The following is a 20034-nucleotide window of genomic DNA, read 5'->3' as shown; positions in this document are numbered from 1 at the left end:
ACTCAAACTAGCAATACCAATACCTTTTTGGCAAAAAGAACCTTAGCCCATTAGCCCATTGCCCATGAAAAGCTAAATAGATTTACATGCTTTATATCGATGCAGATTGAGTGTGTTTTTTAACATTTGTAGATACAGTTGCAGAGCGTACTGCTTTGATGGAGAATGTGTATCCTCAGTTGTACCTCTACTGTAAGCAAAGAGGATATGAATTCAGAATGGTGGACCTACGCAGAGATGTGGAAGATCCTGTTACTGACCACCATGTTTCAGTAGAGTTGCATTTAGAGACGCTTAAGAAGTGTCAAGAGACAGAGGGGCCAAACTTTTTTGTGAGTCTGTTTCTGTACCTTGTAGCTAACCGGAAAAAACAAAACAGGCTGAAAAATAATTACATTTTGACAATGGAATTCAGTGGAGAAATCAGCATTTTTAAAGATGGATACAATAGATTTTCTTTTTTTCCTTTTTTAATTCCTCTGCTTTTTTTTCCACAGCTGTTCACAGGTCAGAAGCACGAGTCCCAGTCATTACCAACCACCATCTCCCAAAAAGACTTTGAGGCAATTTTGAAAGTTATTATAAGAGACAGAGAAAAAGTTTCCAAGAGACAGTCAGACTTGGAAGAAATACCCACAGAAACTCAGTCTAGCATTAACAAACCTGGTAGGTTAGGGGAACCTGATAAAGAGGGTGACACAGGACACAAAAACACAAGTTCCTATGGAGAGGATGAAGAAGATGCCTGCTTAGCAAGATGTTGGGCAGACTTTGACCGGGATTTGACTCTCTTGCTGACATGGTACCGCTTAGATGAAAACACAGTTCCACCTGTGTACCGCCTACTGCCTGTCAGGTAGATATGAAAGAATTAATTCAGTCCATGCATATTAAAATGGCCAAAACATGGTATTGGTGCTAGAAAGTGTATAACCTAGGTGTAATGTAACTTTTTTAAAATTCGAATCTTTTAATGATCTTAATTATCATTCAGATCATCCTTGGTCAATTGAGATTTCATGTAAAAACACATAAACCTGAAAAAGTGTATTGTTTTTGAATTTGACATGTTTATGGACACTACATATTTTTTGGGGGAAAAATCCTTAATTTTGCATGGAATGCTTTAATTTATATAGCTCATATGCTATTTTAGAATCAATAGACATAAAGAAATATGAATAATTTGCATTTTAAATTATTATTGGTTAAAATGAGAGAGTGTAACACTGACAAATGGCCATTTTTGGGGCACATACTGTATAAAATCATCTTTTTAAAACGACTGAAGTTGGCAACTTGACATTTTTACCGAAGCAAAATTGGTCACTTCCAGGTTGCATAAACTTCAGAAGTAGCTTCTTTGGCACGCATATTCTGTAAACATAAAAAGAAAAAAATCATCACAAACTGTGTTTTGGCCAAAAGTTTGTTATAGAATTGTGAAAATAAATTTGTCTAAGTAATATCAATTGAATATGCTGGGTGCAGTAATAATAAAAGATTAGAGGATTGAACAGATGAATGGTTAAACAGTCCGACAATGTTTTTTTCTTCTTTTTTTTCTTCTGTGGTTAAAATGGGTTGTTGATTAATGATTGGTCTGTTTCAGCATAGAAAATATGGGATTGATAGTTTAATGTGGGCTATAAATGAAGATAAATACAAGAACAAGATATGAATCTATCTATTCAAACTATCATTGTGAACAGTAGTTAGCTGCAATGACCTATGGTGGCTTCACGTTAGTAATCACTGCTGTAAGGGGAAGTTATGCTGCTGTGGACTCCAAACTTTTGCAACATCACAGACATACACTTACACACTGCAGGCATTTTGGAATTCCCAATCAGCCTACAACACGTCTTTAATCTGTGGTGGGAGCTGAAATACCAGATAAATGGAATTTTCACATCTTTGCCATGACATGGATGTTTAAGTAATGAGAAGCTACTCACTGCATTAGTTATGGTTAAAATTACTTTTTGCCAACTCAAACATTTTAATCACTGCAGTAATTGGCCAGTGGAAGGCTTTTAACTATTTGCTTAGTTAAATCCAGGTGATGACTTTTTTTTGGCCAGACAGTGTAGATCAATCTGTGTAACAAGCACAGCAGTTGCCTGTAATTTAAATCCTCTCTATAGGGGGATAACAATGAATGATCAATCTACAAAAAAAATGTTGTTCAGTCTAGGCACTTACTGTAGCTATTCAGAACAAGGTTGGAACAGAGGAACTTGAATTGCCTACACCCTTGGAATGAACTGAAACTCTTTGACCCCTGACCTCAATTCCCATAGCCATGCTCCAAAAAAATCTAGTGGAAAGTTTTCCCAGATAAGTGGATTAGTCAGATGTCTAAATACCTTTGGCCATATAGTGTACATGCTTTTACGTGTATTTCAACCAATGTATTCCATATTCAGAGCTTGATGTGAATGACTAGAATGACTTTTCGAAGTATGCAGTGTATTCACCAAGTATTTCTAAACAAACTTCTGTTTTTTCCTGGTGTTTCTGTAAACATCAGTACACACCACCCTGACATCTTGAGCCGTAATTGGGAGCGTAGGAAAGCAGCGAGGAAAGCTTGGGATTTTTGCTGTAAGCGAATATGTCAGGTGCTGCAGAACAATGGGCCAAAAGCCATCGGAGAGGCAGAAACATTATGCCTACTTAAGACAGGTACTGCATGTGTGGTGTCTCCCACTGTGTAAAATACATGTAGTGGACATAATTTATTTAAATAAATAAAATTGTTTAAATATCTATATTTCAGTACTGGACTGGGAGGTAGAACAAGGCCTTGGAGCAAAACTCCCTGCTGAGGTTTACAGTCACTGTTATAAGCGCACCATCACTGACCTCCTATATAACCTGAAGAGTGAATATGCTTCACAGTTCGTAGATCTGCAGAAAGGCAGAGCAGAGCTCAATCAAACACTGTATCAAGCACAGCAGAGCTTCCTTTATAACATTCACAGCAAGGTACGTATCTGCCTGACAATGATAACAATAGACCGTTAAACATTGGTTTTTGTTTAGGCTGAACTGAATAAAAGGTGACCCATAAAATAAAAGGTGTTAGGCTTTCATAAGCCAACATAACATCTTGAGTGTATCTTGCTATAGATTCTACAAATCTCTAGAATTGTACTGGAACTGTGAGGCCATAGAACATAATTCTCGGGGTTCCTTCTTCACTTTTCAAGCTCATTTCTATAATTTCTTCTGCGTCTGTAAAGCTGCTTTGCGATAATAACCATTGTTGAAAGCGCTATATAAATAAAGCTAAATTTAATTGAATTGAAGTTACACCATTAGCATACTCATCAAAGCATTTAGTAAACCCTTGTGCCCTGTGGAAAAGGGGAACCCACCCCATAAGGAAAACAATTTTTATAGCAATAAATGGCAGTAATAATGCAGTTGTGTATATGTAGTCATAAACCTGTTTCTGTGTGTGCTTTCATCTTGAAGCTGCGACACACTAATATATATGAGATTAACGTGAGCTGGGGGAAAAAAGGTCTCAGTCCTAAACATAACAGATCGCATCAGTTCTACACTGAACGTCTTTGTTCTCATTTCCAAAGAACAGTCATGACAGCCCTCAACAGGTATTAATGTAAAAGATGAGCTGTTTATTATTATTATTATTATTATTATTATTATTATTATTATTACCAGACTGTACAGAAGGCAGGTTAAATATAGTTATTTCTGTTGCAGGATGATGCATGTAAAACCCATCAAAAGCTCACTTGATATCATGAGTAAAGAAGCTTCAAGAGCTCAAATTCAGAAGGAGATTCAGCTTCACCTTCAGCATGGGAAAACACTGTGAGTTTCAAACTTCTTGTATGGTTTTATTGTTATTTAGTTTAAATGACTACAAACTGCTGTTCTTTTCCTAGATAGCTGTAATTATATAACTTTCTGACTGGTTGAGTTGCGTTTATTTTTCTATTGTTGCAGCGCACAGAGCTTTGAATTTAGGCAGAACTTCCTGCTGAAAGTGAGGGATGCCCTGCCAAAAGCAGCTTCCTCCCAGAATGCTTTGCTGCTGTTAGGAGAGCCGGGTTTAGGGAAAAGCACCATCCTGGCCAAGGTCACACAGCTTTTACCAACTTGGATACTTGGGTAGGCAAAAGAAATGCAATGCTAAAAGAGTTAAAGTACGGATGAGTATGGTTCCTCGTGTCCCTTAGTTGGTTTTTCTTAGTAACACTTAGTCCTGTTTGAATTTTAGAGATGTGACAGTGCTGGTGTGTTTTGTTGGACTGACATCAGACAGCAGAAATGTCCGCCTTCTCCTGCAAATGATTTGTACACAGATAGCGGCAGTCTACTGCAAAAAGACAGAAATATCAGAGGTAACTGGTCAATCAAGTTTTTAGAACGTTCTGTTCATATCATTTGAGTTTATATGTAAACTCTTTTTAATTTTTATAAAAAGCCTCGAAGGCACTGTCTTATCTAAACTAGATGCATTAGCGGTGGCGTGGTAACTACCCTTGACTTATTTTATAATGTACATTATACAATTTTTAGAGTAGGCCCATAAAAGGCAGTTGAGAGTCGACAATGTATATCAAACAAACATCCTAATTAGAGTATCTAATATATATTTAATTATTTCCAAATGTTTAACCACATATTAAAAATCACACAGAAAACAAAAGGTAATCGAAAGATGGATGCTTCCTTTGTTTCTCGGCCTTTACTCACAAGGTCACCATGATGCACGTAAATTTCTGTTTTAGACAGGGATTTGCAATTATGCATTATCACACAAGAGAGAGTGCTGTACTGCTGGATATAGCACAGCTTTGATCCAGTCGAAAGCATCCCAGCTGCCCGAAAGCATCCCAGCTGTGTAATATACAGCATGACCTTAAGTGTGATACTGCTTTTATATAACATTTCTGCAAAGTCTATTTATTACCAACAGTTTTTCTTTTGTTTTTTGATCAGTTATTTTGCTCCGTAAATGTATATCTTTCAATGACTGGTGAAACTAACTGCAAATGACAGAGCTAGCGACCGACAGTTAGCGCCTGACAGTTAATGTAACTAATAGAAGTAAAAGTAATTTTAAATTCTCAAGGGTACTTGCTTAAAGTGCTTCTGTGACTAGTTTGAAGGTGGGTTTTATCTGCTGCTTACTCCTCAGTATGGCCAACTGTACAAATCTACTTTCACACAAGCTGCGACTGATAGTTAGTGTAATTAATGATTGTACAACACCTTGGATGCACAGTGATACGTATAGTTAAACGTCACAGTTGTATTATCACCATTTATGGAAAGCCTCGCATCCAATCAGATTGCTTGGTTAAAATTAACTGAATAATATACAGTATGTGAGAATAGATGGACTCTGTATATTATGCACACACTTTCTGGTCTTACTTTTTGCCTTTGTGTGTAGTAATGTATTTGATTTAATTCATATTATTTGCTACAAAAACAAGACCATGTGATCAGTAAAAACAGTATTTTTAAATATTGATGTAAATCGTGAGCCTCTGCCCCATCTGCCCCATTAGTTTCACTGCATTTGATACATTCTGAGTGCAATGTGTCTGCTTCTTATCCCACAGTCCTTGGCACAACTGTGCAATGAGCTACATTCTTTGTTGATGTTGGTGAATGAGAAAAGGCCTCTCGCTCTGGTGATTGATGGTCTAGATGAGCTGAGTGAAGAACATGAAGCTGACCTGTCCTGGCTTTTTGCTCCTCTACCTCGACATGTCTACGCCATCATGGCTGCCAATACACAATCCACTTCTGCTCATTCGATACAGGTGCCACCTCTGTCTCCACAACTACTGAGTACAGCATGGGAAAATGGATCCTATTTTTACATATGCTCTTTCTTTCTTTCTTTCTTTCTTTCTTTCTTTTTTTCTTTCTTTCTTTCCTTTCTTACTTCCGCTCATCTCTATCAGACGCATGCTAAGGTCTCAGTTCTTGCCATTCCTCCGTTGAGCAAAGAAGAAATCCAATCCAGTCTGACCTCTAAGCTTGTGTCTGACTCTTGTCATCTTCAGGAGGACCAGTGGAGCCTCCTATTACGCTTGTATCTCTTCTGTCCTTTTCCTTTATATCTTAGATTCGCCTATGGTGAAAGCAGAAAGTGGACCTCTTTCTCCTCACCAGAACAGATCTCTCTTCCTGGGGATTTAAGAAGTCTTTTCCTTCTCCTCTTGACACATTTAGAACGTAAGTATGGTGCGAATCTGGTGCGGCGTGCTACATCACTGATCTCGCTGTCACGTGGTGGTGTGACAGAAGAAGAACTCCTGGAATTGTTAGGACATGACAGACGGGTTGCTCAGGAGCTTACACAGTTCTATAATCTGACTCCAGCCACCTCAGGATATCCCAGGGTACCTTATGGAATTGTGTCCCGACTGAGGTGGGAACTCAGGTATTACCTTACGGAGGTGGAAAGTGATGGGACATGGGTCTTGTGCTGGACCCACACCGAATTCAGCCATGTCATTACCCAGCGTTATTTGAAAACAGAAGACTCAAAGAGAGCTATTCATGCAGACTTTGCAGATTATTTCAGCAGCAGTTCTTCTGAAAGTCATATTTTCCAGCCACTCGCATGGAGTAGAGACGAAGACGGAAAGAAATGTTACGTGTTTAATTTGCGTAAGCTTCATGGACTACCTTACCATCTCATACGTTCAGGCCAGATTCTGTCTTTGCTTGGACAGTGTCTTTTTAACTATGAGTTCCTGCTGCATAAAGTCTGGGGCCTGTCCATCAGCCATGTAGAAGAGGATTTGAAAGCTGCTGTCATGCCAGATAAGTAAGATACTTAGAACTACTGGTCTATATGTGTGTCTAGTAGTGTTGGGATTTTAGAAGCAGTAATCAGTTATAAATGTGTTTTGACATTTTTTTGGTGTTTTTTCGCTACAGAGAGTTGCCTGATATAGATGTGTTGGCCCAAGCGCTCTGTCTTTCACGCCCTGTTCTGTTAAAGGACCCATGCCAACTGGCATCTCAGTTACTGGGGCGTCTCCTCCACATCACTGCTCAGGATAGGCCTGTGGCTCCAGGTCCTCTGAACAGGCACAAGAATCATGCTACAATCAGTGGTAGCTTTCTCTGCATTGATATTTCTCTGTTGTATTGACATTCCACTGTAGGTGACCCTCAGCGCTTCTTTTACTTGCATGACCTCTTGAAACAGTGCCAGTTTTCTTCAGTGCCTGTCCTGATACCATCTTACAGCTGCCTCCTGCCACCAGGTGGAATAACACACAAACTCATTGCAGGTAATAGTCCATCCTTGAGGACACTAAATATGCCCGCAATTAGGCTTAGCCAAAATATTATTGCATGTACACAGCAATAATCAGCTTTAACATAATATATTAGCTTTAACATAATATAAACCATATTAACTTTAAAGCCACCTAGAATTTGGGTTCCCCTAGTGGCACCACTGTAGTTCCATGATTCTGCACTGGGTGTTCTGGTGCTTTTCTGTCATGGCCAGGGTTGACCTTTTTTTAAATCATGATCGATATGGCTGATCGACGTATACATTAACATATATTATGTTAAAAGTGATTTAGGCCCTATCATCTGGAGATCGCATGTTCGATTCCCGGGTGATGCCTCTCGCAGCTAAAGCCCTGATAGGCCGAGCTCTCTCAGAGAGAAGAGATTAATCACAGCTCTACAGCCAAACATGAGTTTGAGATCACGCAAGCAGAAGGTAGTGGATAGCGCTGTCCTCCGAGTGTGTTATGCTCCCCTCAATGTCCCCAAAAGAAGAGTCTTGGTCTCAATTAAAGTTTTGGGAGATTCGTATTTTTCAATATTATTCATGCACTTTTTCTATTTGCAAATGTAACCATAATCACTCCTAAAATTAGAGGTGGAACAAAATAATTAAACAGGAAAATGTTCTGCAACAATCTTTAATCATAAATCACAAATAAATAAAGACACTTTGCAAGACATCTTTAAATTCATGAAACATGGATGGTAACATGGAAACATGAGTTTAATTGGTAACTGGACCAGTGATTATTACAGCAGCAAGGTAGAAAGCAGAAGAAAGGATGTGACAAGTAAGAAAAGTCATATTATGACTTTTTTAAAAGAGATATAATGAAGCTAAGTTCTCAGAAGAACCATCAGTAAGGGCTGAAAAAATTAGCTTTCTTACATTTGTAATGTAATAAGGTAAATGAAAATTTTAATCGTGAACACTCATTTTGTTGTTTCTATGAAAAATATATGAAATAATCTCATTTTCATATGGTTAGCAATATACTGTATATCATTTAAAGGTCATATGAGTCCTGTAAAAGCACTGGCCTTAGGTCAGCATCATGTAGTATCATGCTCTGTGGATGGAACCGTTAACTTCTGGAAGTTGGAGAATTCACTTACGCTTGTCAAAACCATGCCTAATTCAGTGGGCTCTAATCCAAACTGTGCTGCTGAAGCTCTCACTCTCTGTCTGGAGGACACAGTGTTGGTAATAAGCATGGGTCACAGACTTCAAGTGCAGGAGCTCCACTCTGGAAAGGTGCTTTATACAGATGCAGTGTCAGCAGATGTCCCTGTCATCACATCTACCTGTGATGGTCAACTTTTGGTAGTCTTTTACGATGGCAGCAACATCGTCAAGGTAAGACACCCTTAGTACACCATGTGTTATATGTTTAACATGTTATACGTACAGTACATAGTAATTTTTCCGGACGTTATTTTATTGTTGATTTATTGTATTGTTTCTTTTATCATTTATTGTTAGGTGTTTGACTTAGCAGCATCCTGCTCACTAATTCATTGTGTGAATCTTACTCTCAGTTGTGACCCCATTCACAAAGACAACTCCATTGTGGTCTCCCACAACTCTGTTAAAGATTATGTCCTCTTTGGATATAGGTTAGTATCTAAAGGTTAGGAAACCACACAATCTATTTAATGTAAGGTTAAAACTAATGCTATGAAAGCATTATTCAAACAATAATCTTCTATTAAAATCCAAATTTATGCTTTTGTATTATTCACACACAGCAACTGCATATATTCACAATGATTGTTCATCCTTATCCAAGTTTAAAAAGACACACTTCCAGTTCATGAAATGATTTTAATTGCCTGATCATGCAGAGACCTATCCTATTATTCATTTTTATCCCTTCCAAGTTTGTGTTACCACTTCAAAAAGGGTTCAATCACATTTATAGCAACAGTATAGAGGGCTGTTGTGCTGACAGGTTGACTATAAATTTTGCAATTCGAATTAAAAAATTCTAATTAAATTTTTCTATTTTATTTGTTACATGCACATCCATACACAGTGTGAAATACAGTCAAATGCTTATATGACTGCCCATAACCTAAAAAGATGTGTGTCTCTGAAACATGAAAACAATTAATTACACTAGCGAGTACTAGCAAATATCTTTTATCGTTTTTCAATTGAGGATAACTGATTGTAAATTTTGGAAATACATTGGATTGTAATTGTAATGCTTAGAGATTTCTGTGTGAGGCCAAAATTACTTTATATTATACTGTACAACAGTTGGTTCTGACCAAATAATTTGAATGGATGAGCAGCATTCCACAAGTGGTGATAATGTACAGTAACAGCACTGGGACACACACATATATATATATATATATATATATATATATATATATATATATATATATATATATATATATATATATGACTATACAGTATGTTCCTGGTTTTGTAGAATCATTAATTACATCAATTCTCAGTCACAGCATGGGTGAAAGTAGGCTGGTACGGTCCGCCATACTGAGGAGAGACTGGCTATGTCCCAAAAACACACATTCTAAAACAGTCACAGATGAACTTTTAGCAGAACACCTGATAATGTTGTCATTTTAAACAACACTTTGTTTACTTAATATTTGCCTAAGTCATTTTGATTTGCCTTTTTGTAAAACTAACTAAGTTCTAGGCTGTATCTCAAATCCCTCTTTAACCCCCAATCAAGGGCATGACTAGGTGTACATCCTCCATTTAACACTATTTGGGACCCAGAACCCGAAAAAAATAAAGTAGCTAATATTCTAAAGCTGAATGAGTGGAAATATAAATAGAACCTTACAAGATATTTTTGTCTACATACTGTAGTACTTTGTAAGAATTTAAAGCTACTTTTACCTTTGTTAATTCGTGGCAGCTCCACCAGTCGTGGTTAGTTAGTTCTGCCAGTTGCAGAAGGATACATGTTGGTGAAGCAAAATAACTGGTTAAATAAAGAAACTAATCATAATCTGTTGACAGTTGTTTATGCAACTTTTGTATAAAAGCGATATCAGACTCAAGGTCATGCTGCACCTTCATGCCGATGGTTGTGCCGATAACCAGCACAACAGCACCCTCTCTCATGTGATTGTCTAATTAATAACTGAAATCAGTTTGAAAACATTATGCAATTTTGAATGCAACGAGAGTTGTTTCAGAATGACTTCGCTGGTGGAAACACTTTTCTGAGCTCACTATCACTGGTGCTGATTTTAATGTGTATTTGGTCACTGTTTCCGTTTGTTTTCAACATTTGTTTTAGTGTCTAATTTCCTCACTGTTTTTCTTAGAAGTGGCAGAGAAGCTGCTGTTTTCAGTGCTAGATCAGGGACAGTATTGGTTACTCTAAAAGCTCAGCATGAGGCTGCCTCCATACAGGCTGTGGAAATGAACTCTCAGTACTTCCTGCTCTTCTGCAGGTAAAATGACATTTGTTTCTACTATACAGTATATTGCATTTACTGTATAATGCACGAATAGTAACCTCTATCGTATTAATTTACTTTACTATGCATCTTTTGAATCTTCTTTTAGAACTAATATAATGTTCAGTAATATTTTGAAATTATTTTCGACCTGTCAGAGTATTATATACCCTATAGAAAACCTAAAATCTATTCTTTTCTTTCTAATGTATAAGGTATCTGTAGGAAATATTTAATTCTTAGTGTGTTTCATGATATTCTGTGTTCGTGAGAACAGATTGTCTTTTCTTTACCACGACACAAGCTGCACTTTCAATAAACAGATTCTATAGTAGTTTATGTTAAAGGTCGTAAAACTGTTGAACACTCGTAAATGCAGAGCTACTCCTAAATTTATGTTCTTCCTTACCTTATCTGTTAAAAGCATTCCAGACTGGATGTAAACATTCCCACATCCACCTTTTCTTTGGTTCTTTGTGTGTGTGCGTATATATACTCCTGTCTCCCACAATAAACTTTGAACGTCTCACTGAACACTGACTTGTGTGCTTCATTGAGGGGTTCCCTGAGCTCAGGCGGGACAGCAGAATACAGGCGGAGCACTGAGTAGACCAAAGGGGGTCTACCAAAATTCAAGAAATCCTTACAATTTGGGGGGCTCTGTCCGGGATACCTCTAATCAGGTGAGTGCTGCTTTAAAAATTTTTCTCTATAAGCATAGAGCAAGCACACTCCCTGGGTTTTTGGTATCTGGACCATATACAGTACGGGGGAGGATTGTCTTGGGGCTTTTACGCCTGTTTAGCGCGCGCTCGCTTCTGAAAGGTTCCTTGAACTGAAGCATAAGTGTGGAAGCTGTATTCTGTTGCCTGCTACTTGTCTTTGTGTGTTGTTTGTTGAAGATATTGGTTATTTCTGTCGCGGGTTAATTCACATTTATAAAATGGGTAATAAGACCACAACTATTTATCTGAAATACTTTTGTGAGTTGCTCATCTGTGCCTGTCTTCCCCGTACCCACAAAACCGTGCTCACCTTCGTCGGAAGTGTGTGCCTCAGGAAAGGGAAAGACTCCCAAGAGGGTGTCAGGATGAACTTCTGACAGCCCTCTATCGGATGATCCCGAGGATACTGATGGTGAGGATGATGATAATTCGGACGATGAAGGTCCGGATGAGAGGTCTCGCCCCAAACCTCGACAAGAAAGCACTGCGTTTGTTTTCTCTATGGGACCAAAGGGTCCAAAAAATCCTTCCACCATCCGTAAGCACGCTGAAGGACATTATTAAGATGCTCTCTTCTCCCAACAAACCTTTGAATTTTGTTGATATGCTGATAAAGGCTTCTAGGCACTGTCAGCCCGTGGGTGCGGATTATCGCTTTATTTTGCAATCGGTTTTGGGAGATGGGTACGATGAGGCTGATTTGATAAAAACGGTAAAATACTTAGACAAATTGGCTGTAGTGGAAAAAGAAGAAATATGACTTTCTTTGAGGTAATTCTAATGAGGCTATGAAACTCTTAAAAGATGAGCTAACTACTTATCTTCTTGCATGTCAGCAAGCTAGTCAAGATCTGTCACATGTTTACTAATTGTAGACAAGAAAAGAAAAAGTTTCTTGAGAGGTTTCGAGAGACCTGGACGCTTTTGGGTGGTATGCCCCTGCCTGAAGCAAACCCTAACTCACTTTTCCTTACCACCTTCTTGAATAATTGTCGACCAGAAATCATGAAAATTTTAAAGTTTCAATTGTCAGATGGTTCTACAATGTATATTAAAAAAATTAGGTGAGCATGTGAGAACAAAGAAAGGAGATGGTATTTTAGAAAATAAACATGTTTGTCTGTGGAGAGTGGAGGATATAGAGGTAGAGGTCTGCAGGGTCAGAGTACACCCCGTAGGTCTGGTAATTTTTATTATTGTCATAAAGAAGGTCATTGGGCTTGTGAATGTCGCATGAAGGCCCGAGATGAGGAACGTAGTGGACAAAATATGTATAATCGATTGAATGATGGTCAGTGGCATGATGCTAATGAGGTGTTTTCTCCTAATCCTTTCCAGCAGCCGCCGTAGAGAGTGCAAAAACAACAGCAATATAGACCCATTTCCCTTCTCAGGGATGCAGGTAGGAGCATATGATGCATAGGGATGCCCTCAGAGTTCCAGCCCCGCGATGTTACTTCGTACTTTTGAGTTACCTCAGGAATAGATGAAATTTTAAGCTCACTGCTCAAGCAGGGTGTTGTTAAACCATGTGTAAGTTCTTATAACACACCTGTTAATCCAGTACTGAAACCTGATGGTATGTGGAGATTTACAAAAGATCTGAGAAAAATAAATGGCATAATTATCCTTGTTGCACCTGTTGTGCCTGATGTGCTGTCTATTGTTTTCTCTAGACCTTGTCATCATTTGCATTTTTCTGTTATTAACCTTTGTTCTGCCTTCTTCAGTGTTCCTGTGGAAGGGCAGACACAGCCATTGTTCGCCTTCACCCACAGGGGGCGTCAGTTCACCTGGTCTCGTCTTCTGCAGGGTTAATTGACTACCCAAATGTTTTTTCGGCTGTAGTAAGAGATGCACTTGGTGATCTAACTCTCCCCACTGATTCTGTTGTCCTATTGCACGCAGATGTTTTACTGGTGTCCGCCGCTGCGAAGAAGCCACCACTTGTCTCCTGAAACACCTGGCAAAGAAGGGTTTCAAGGTATCTAAGACTAAATTACAGTTTTGCAGAGACATTGTAAAATACCTGGGCTTTGAACTCTCCCAAGGTCAAAGAAGGCTCTTAAAGGAACGAATTCAGCTTATCATCGACACTAAACGTCCGAGCACTAAACATGCTTTCATGGCTTCCTGGGACTGGTCAACTACTGTCGTCAGTGGATTCCTGACTGCTCATTCTACGATAAATGCATCAGGAGAGTCATCTCACACAACGATCCGCTCCAACAGCCTCTGACATTGACTGCTGAACTGGAAAAGGCCCTATGTTCTACTCCAGCGCTGGGCCTGCCTAACTATCGAAAACCGTTCCATCTAAAGGTCTGTGAGCACGGGGCACCGCTATTGCTGTATTGGCACAGGAACATGGGGGGGAGTGAGACCATGTGCTTTCTTATCTAAAACTTTAGATGCTGTGGCACAAGATTTGCCTGCCTGTCTCAGGGCTGTGGCCACCTGTGGGGTGATGGTACAAGATGCTGAGAAGATTGATCTCTCTCATCCTTTAATTTTGTATTCTCTATATCAGGTTAAACAAGTGCTACAGAACCTTCAAACACAACATATGAAGGCTTGGATCTGGGTATGAGATTATCCTTTGTCCTACAAGTAACTTAGAGATAAAATCCACCTCTTCTTTTGACACCCTCAGATATGCTCTGGCACGCTTGATCAATGCACAGGATGGCAGGCTAGTAGAAAGAGATCATGACTGCTGCTTAGAGATTGTTCATTCCACTAGTATACGTCCTGATATGTCTTCTACATCAACAACTGGTGAATCTATGGACGTCCAAGGTAATACGCTAGCTTATAGTGTTGTTAAAGAAGCAGCCTGAAAAGAGATTTTCTTTCCTGACTCTGGTTCTGATTTGATCAATACATCCTTTCTTGCTAGCTCTTTTATTCCAGATGTAGATTTATTTTCTTTACAAGCTTCAGAATGATTTCTCTTTTTGGCAAGCTCAAGGTGCCTACGTTGTTTCTGATAGTTTATGGTATTGTGCTGATGGTCGTTTGTGCCTGCCGTCTCATTGTCGTCCGTTTCTCGTGCGTGAGTTCTATGGTGTTACACATCGCGCGCGAAGGGGGGTTAAGGAAGATATAAAAGAACTCTTTTACATAGCTAACATGCTTGGAACAATTGATTCATTAATATCTAGATGCTTGGTGTGTGCTCAGAATATGTTTAAATATCTTCTGGTTTTGGTAGACAAGTTTTCTAGGTGGGTGGAAGCTTTTCCGTGTGCTCGAGAGAATGCAAAGGTGGAGTCCTAGTGAAAGAAATAATATCTCGTTATGGTGTGCCTTATGCTATTGACTCAGATAAAGGAACACGTTTTACATCACAGGTAACACAGAATTTGTGTAAATATCTTTCACTGTCCTGGCATTTTCACATTCCTTATCATCCACAGTGATCAGGTATAGTAGAAAGAACAAATAGGACACTAGAAAGAAAAATTTACTAAAGCAATGCAAACTGTGGGGAGTAAAAACTGGGTTGATCTGTTACCTGCTGTTCTAGCTGAAATAAGAATGACACCATCAAAAGACGTGCACATGTCCCCACATGAAATTATATTTGGCAGACCCTTTCCCGTGCCATGGAGGAAAGGTAAACCCGCGATAGGAACAACTGATCTTGATGTACATATTGCTGAATATTCTGCTGCTCTAATAGATACTCTAACTAAACATTATGAACAAATTGCTGATGTGACTTTAATACCCTCAACAAAACCCACACATCCTTTTAATGTGGGAGATACTGTTCTGGTAAAATCTTTGACCCCCAGAAAACTGGGAGATTGTAAATATGATGGACCAGCAGAAATAATCGCAATTACTCGTATTGCTATCCTAACTGATCTTTTTCCTCAGTGGATCCATGCTACTAGGCTGAAGAGATGTCCTGTCGGCGTGAGACCAAAAGATGAATAAATGCGTGTGTATTATTATCTTTCTGTCTCTGTGATTTTTGTTTCCTAGACTAAAGACGTGCTGCAGTGATGTCCAACCCATGACATGACCTTGATGGAGTCACGTGACACAGAGGGATCGCCTTGGATTGCCACGGGTCGACTTTACTTTTGCTATTAGTGTACCATTCCTGGTGGTGTCTTAGCGCCTCGTGAGGTGGGACGAGTGCAGATTGGGCGTGCCCGCACTCTGAGCACTGTAGCGTCAAGAAAGGCAATAGTTCACCACTAGTAGTTATTTATGATTCCGACATTGTGAACAAGGTTTTTGACACACACGAGTTTGCACTCAACCTGTCATGTTTCTGTGTATTTTTCGCTGTGTGCAAAATTCTTTGTATGAGTATGTTTCAGGGTATGTTCCTGCGCCGTGTCCGATGGCCTATTGTCTGCCAGCGACTTCTTAAAAGCTCTGAGTTTTATTCAACGATGTTTCTTATGAATAAAAGGGGGGAATTGTAGGAAATATTTAATTCTTAGTGTGTTTCATGATATTCTGTGTTCGTGAGAACAGATTGTCTTTTCTTTACCACGACACAAGCTGCACTTTCAATAAACAGATTCTATAGTAGTTTATGTTAAAGGTCGTAAAACTGTTGAACACTCGTAAATGCAGAGCTACTCCTAAATTTATGTTCTTCCTTACCTTATCTGTTAAAAGCATTCCAGACTGGATGTAAACATTCCCACATCCACCTTTTCTTTGGTTCTTTGTGTGTGTGCGTATATATACTCCTGTCTCCCACAATAAACTTTGAACGTCTCACTGAACACTGACTTGTGTGCTTCATTGAGGGGTTCCCTGAGCTCAGGCGGGACAGCAGAATACAGGCGGAGCACTGAGTAGACCAAAGGGGGTCTACCAAAATTCAAGAAATCCTTACAGTATCCCTATAAGAGGCACAGTGATATAATACACATCGAGCTCTTCTGCACTGCTTCTTTCCAGTACCTGCGCTCTATTATGGGCTGCAGCCAGGATTACATTTCCCATGTTACTATCAATAAGGGTGGCAGCCATGTAGTGGCCTTTTGCCCTTCACCTCATAACAGAACCACAGAGATTAATACCTGGAATTTAGAAACTGAAGATCATAAACATATGGCACGATTTCCTGGACTTCTGACTGCAGGTTTGTCAGAAGACACACAATAGTGTCTTATAAAGTATGGACTGCACTGCACAAATGACTGCAATGACTGCTGACTTTTTTTTTAGATAAAGGGTGTAAAATATATTTGCCTTTGAAATATATTTTCTATTGCTATATGTGCTTTTCTAATGCAGCAGTCATATAGTAACAAAAAGCACGGGATGCTGAACAGCTATTTAATTTACATTAGCAGTAGTACAATCATCTGATTACACCTATTTTCTATGTGTAGGTATATGTTCTGATTTGCGTTTCTGTGTGGGCTTCTGTTTGGGAGAGCGGTACCTGCGCCTGTGGAATCTGGCTTCAAGAATCAATGACCAGTCTCTCACATACAACATCCATAAGGTCCAGAGTGAGGGTATTCAGGAGATTATAGCTATGGATAAATATCCCAGGTATACACTCACATGTCAATATGCCATATAAAAAATAATAAATTAGACCATAACATAATGCAATGTAATATAATTATACAAGAGTGTGGTTGAGAATATTTGTATATGTACAGTTATGTAGTGTGTCGCAGCACACGCCCTGGCACTGTGCGAGTGTGGAACATAAAGCGAGCACGCTTCAGGGCTCGGCCTGTCTGTGTGGAACACAGCTTATTCACCAGTGCTGATGTTGTGTTGGTGCAAGACCTTAAACTTTACATCCTGACTGACCATGGCACTGCCTCCTTCACTGACACACCCACACCAGTTTATCAGGTACGACTGGAATTCCAAAAAATATATATATATGCCCCTGCATACACACGCACACACACACACAAAGTCTCGTAAGATGTTGGACCATGGTCTAAGTGTAGACCGTGTCTACAAATCTCTGTAACCGTACTGGATGAAGGAACCCCCACAAATAAGAAAAAAACAAACAAACTAACAAATAAATCAGCTCAATGTATTGAATTACTTTGAAGGTGGTGGAGAATGCTATCTACTATGTAATTTAATGTCTTGGGCAAAATATGACTGTCAAGGTTAAATACCGATCGACCATAACATTAACACAACCACCTGAATAACACTGAATTACATAATCAAAAATACAGTAATGTGGTGACAGGATCACAGCCACCCAAGTGATCCCCTGTGCCCGCACGGACCAAAGTTCTGTCAGAACAGCATCAGAACACCCACTGAACCATACTGTAGTCTGCCATACATGGAGCAAATGGCCCAGCACAAGGCTGCTAACTCAGCTTCCAAACTTCCCAGATCCCTATCTCATTGAGCACCCATGGGATACACTGGACAAACAAGTCTGATCCATGGAGGCCTCACTCTATAACCCATAGCACGTAAAGGAATGTCCTGGTGCCAGACAACACAGCACACTCCCAGAGGATTTGAGATTAGATGGTTTTAATGTTAATGATTATGTTATGACTGATCAGTGTAATTTTTTATTTTAACCCTCATTAAAACATTTATTAAGCCCTTCTGCCTGGTCCATGGATACTGTACAAAATGTTATAAATAAAACATATACATGTGCCAATCGAAGCTTTTAGTTTAGTACTCTTGGCAATACTAAAGCTTGGAAAAAAATTTCTATCAGTATTTTTCTGGACCTATGTAGACCCTTCTGGTGTATGATCTTCTAACAAGAAGCTACATTAAGAAGCAATCTGGCCTTTTCATTGCACCCTGCCCTGAACAGGACTACCGGCTAATGAAGGGGGAGCTGCTGCTTGGCCTGTCAGAGACTCGGTTAGAATTATATTCATTAATTAATTTAGGGGTAAATTGTATTATTTTAATTCACATTTGTACACATATAAAAAGATCATTGTTTAAACTTAAGTTTCAATTGTCAAACATAAAATTCTGGCAGTGTTTTATATTATTTGCTTTACATCCAGTGCATGTAAAGATGTCCACACTCTCTACACAATATTACACAAATATACACTCTACACAATATTAATACTGCAGAATTTTCTAATGTAAAAAAAAAAAAAAAAGTCTGGAGATTCTTGGGATTTCAACTTGTTTTCCATCTTTAATGTGATATAACAAACAAGAAAAAATAAATTAAATATTCAGGTGAAAAGACAATAAAACGCATACTATAACCTGGTTGCATAAGTTTACATTATCACTGAGCATGGATTTGCTTTGAATGAAACAACCACATTCAAAGTCATTGGCTGTTTCTGTAGGACTTTTTTGCTATCTTCTTGGTTGCGTCCATTCTCTGAAGCCGTGGTCTCTAAAAAGCTTCCAAAGCACTTAAGGGATTTCATTGTAAAAAAGGTACTGATTAGGAGAGAATCCCCAAAGAATTTTTTAGAGAATATTAGAATACTAGAGGTACCATGAACCTGAATGAAGATCGTTTACAAATAAAGACAATGGAGAAAATGGGGCAACAGAGTGGGACGTTCTTCTGAAATTTACAAAAAATACAAGAAAAATCTTTGTTTTATATTTTGTTGCAAAACCTGCAGGCCTCTGTTAGGCAGCTGAAGATGAAGAAATATTTCCTAAAGCACAACCTAAAGCACAAATCCAAGTCAACAAAGGAATGGCTTTAGAAGAAATTGGGTATGGGTAGGCTCTTTATCAAAACATATATAAATATACATTTTACATTTACATTTAGGCCATTGGACTACGGTTCGGAAGATCCCAGGTTCAAACCCCACAACCCCCAAGTTGCAAATGTTGGGCCCTTGAGCGCGGCCCTTAACCCACAACTGCTCAGATTTGTAATGAGATAAAAATGTAAGTCGCTCTGGATAAGAGCATCTGTAAAATTTAAATATTGAGTGCTGTATTTTCAAGCAAGAGGCGTATTAAGGGGTGTGCACAGTAAGTGGTTATGTTACAGTGTTTTTCTGTTGTTGCTATATCACATCAAAGATCTGATGATTTACCCTGATTTTATCTTAATAATGGCTGCAATTTTAAAAGGGCTGTGTAGATGTTTGTATCCACTGTAAGAAGAAATCAGACATTAAGTTTCTGCATGTTTGATTTTAGTGATCATCTGATAATGTGGGACCTGAACACTGGCTACATCAAAGGCCGCATTAAAATAAACCAGAAGGATTCTTTGACATCCAGCTCCTTGAATGATGGATGTCAGCTCCTGAATATGCCTACTGGGGTGAGATCAGGTATTGGTAAACTCCATGTTTTAAAAATTAAAATGTCATATTTTAGCCTCAGTGATACTGTACCTCTTTAATTTTGTCGAAATGTACAACATATTTACTGATTGGAAATATGGTGAGCCTATTCATTATACAGTATAAAATAAATTTTATTCAGATACATTATACTAGTAAAGCGTACTATTAAGCTTTGATGCATGTGGACCTAGTGGTGTACTGTATGTAGTTAAAATATCTTTCAAAGATTAAGGTACTGTAGAACATGCACATGTGCAGTGATTTGT

At 38.8% G+C, this 20034-nt stretch overlaps 1 protein-coding gene across 1 annotated transcript; it reads left to right on the top strand.

Annotated features, from left to right (window-relative positions):
• Nucleotides 1–136: 136 nt before the first annotated feature.
• Nucleotides 137–19824, top strand: LOC128520986 (NACHT domain- and WD repeat-containing protein 1). Its single transcript, XM_053495473.1, has 20 exons — nucleotides 137–332; nucleotides 498–856; nucleotides 2534–2688; nucleotides 2783–2991; nucleotides 3484–3623; nucleotides 3736–3846; nucleotides 3982–4146; nucleotides 4256–4379; nucleotides 5610–5813; nucleotides 5958–6829; nucleotides 6943–7082; nucleotides 7173–7301; nucleotides 8328–8671; nucleotides 8798–8931; nucleotides 10627–10758; nucleotides 16358–16602; nucleotides 16856–17021; nucleotides 17135–17336; nucleotides 18211–18341; nucleotides 19617–19824. Exons 1-20 carry the CDS (start codon nucleotides 159–161, stop codon nucleotides 19822–19824), a joined length of 4344 nt encoding a protein of 1447 aa, XP_053351448.1. The 5' UTR covers nucleotides 137–158.
• Nucleotides 19825–20034: the final 210 nt, after the last annotated feature.

This window comes from Clarias gariepinus, chromosome 1 (assembly GCF_024256425.1).
Source record: "Clarias gariepinus isolate MV-2021 ecotype Netherlands chromosome 1, CGAR_prim_01v2, whole genome shotgun sequence".
Taxonomy (NCBI): Eukaryota; Metazoa; Chordata; class Actinopteri; order Siluriformes; family Clariidae; genus Clarias; species Clarias gariepinus.
This window is presented reverse-complemented; position numbering and strand designations above follow the sequence as displayed.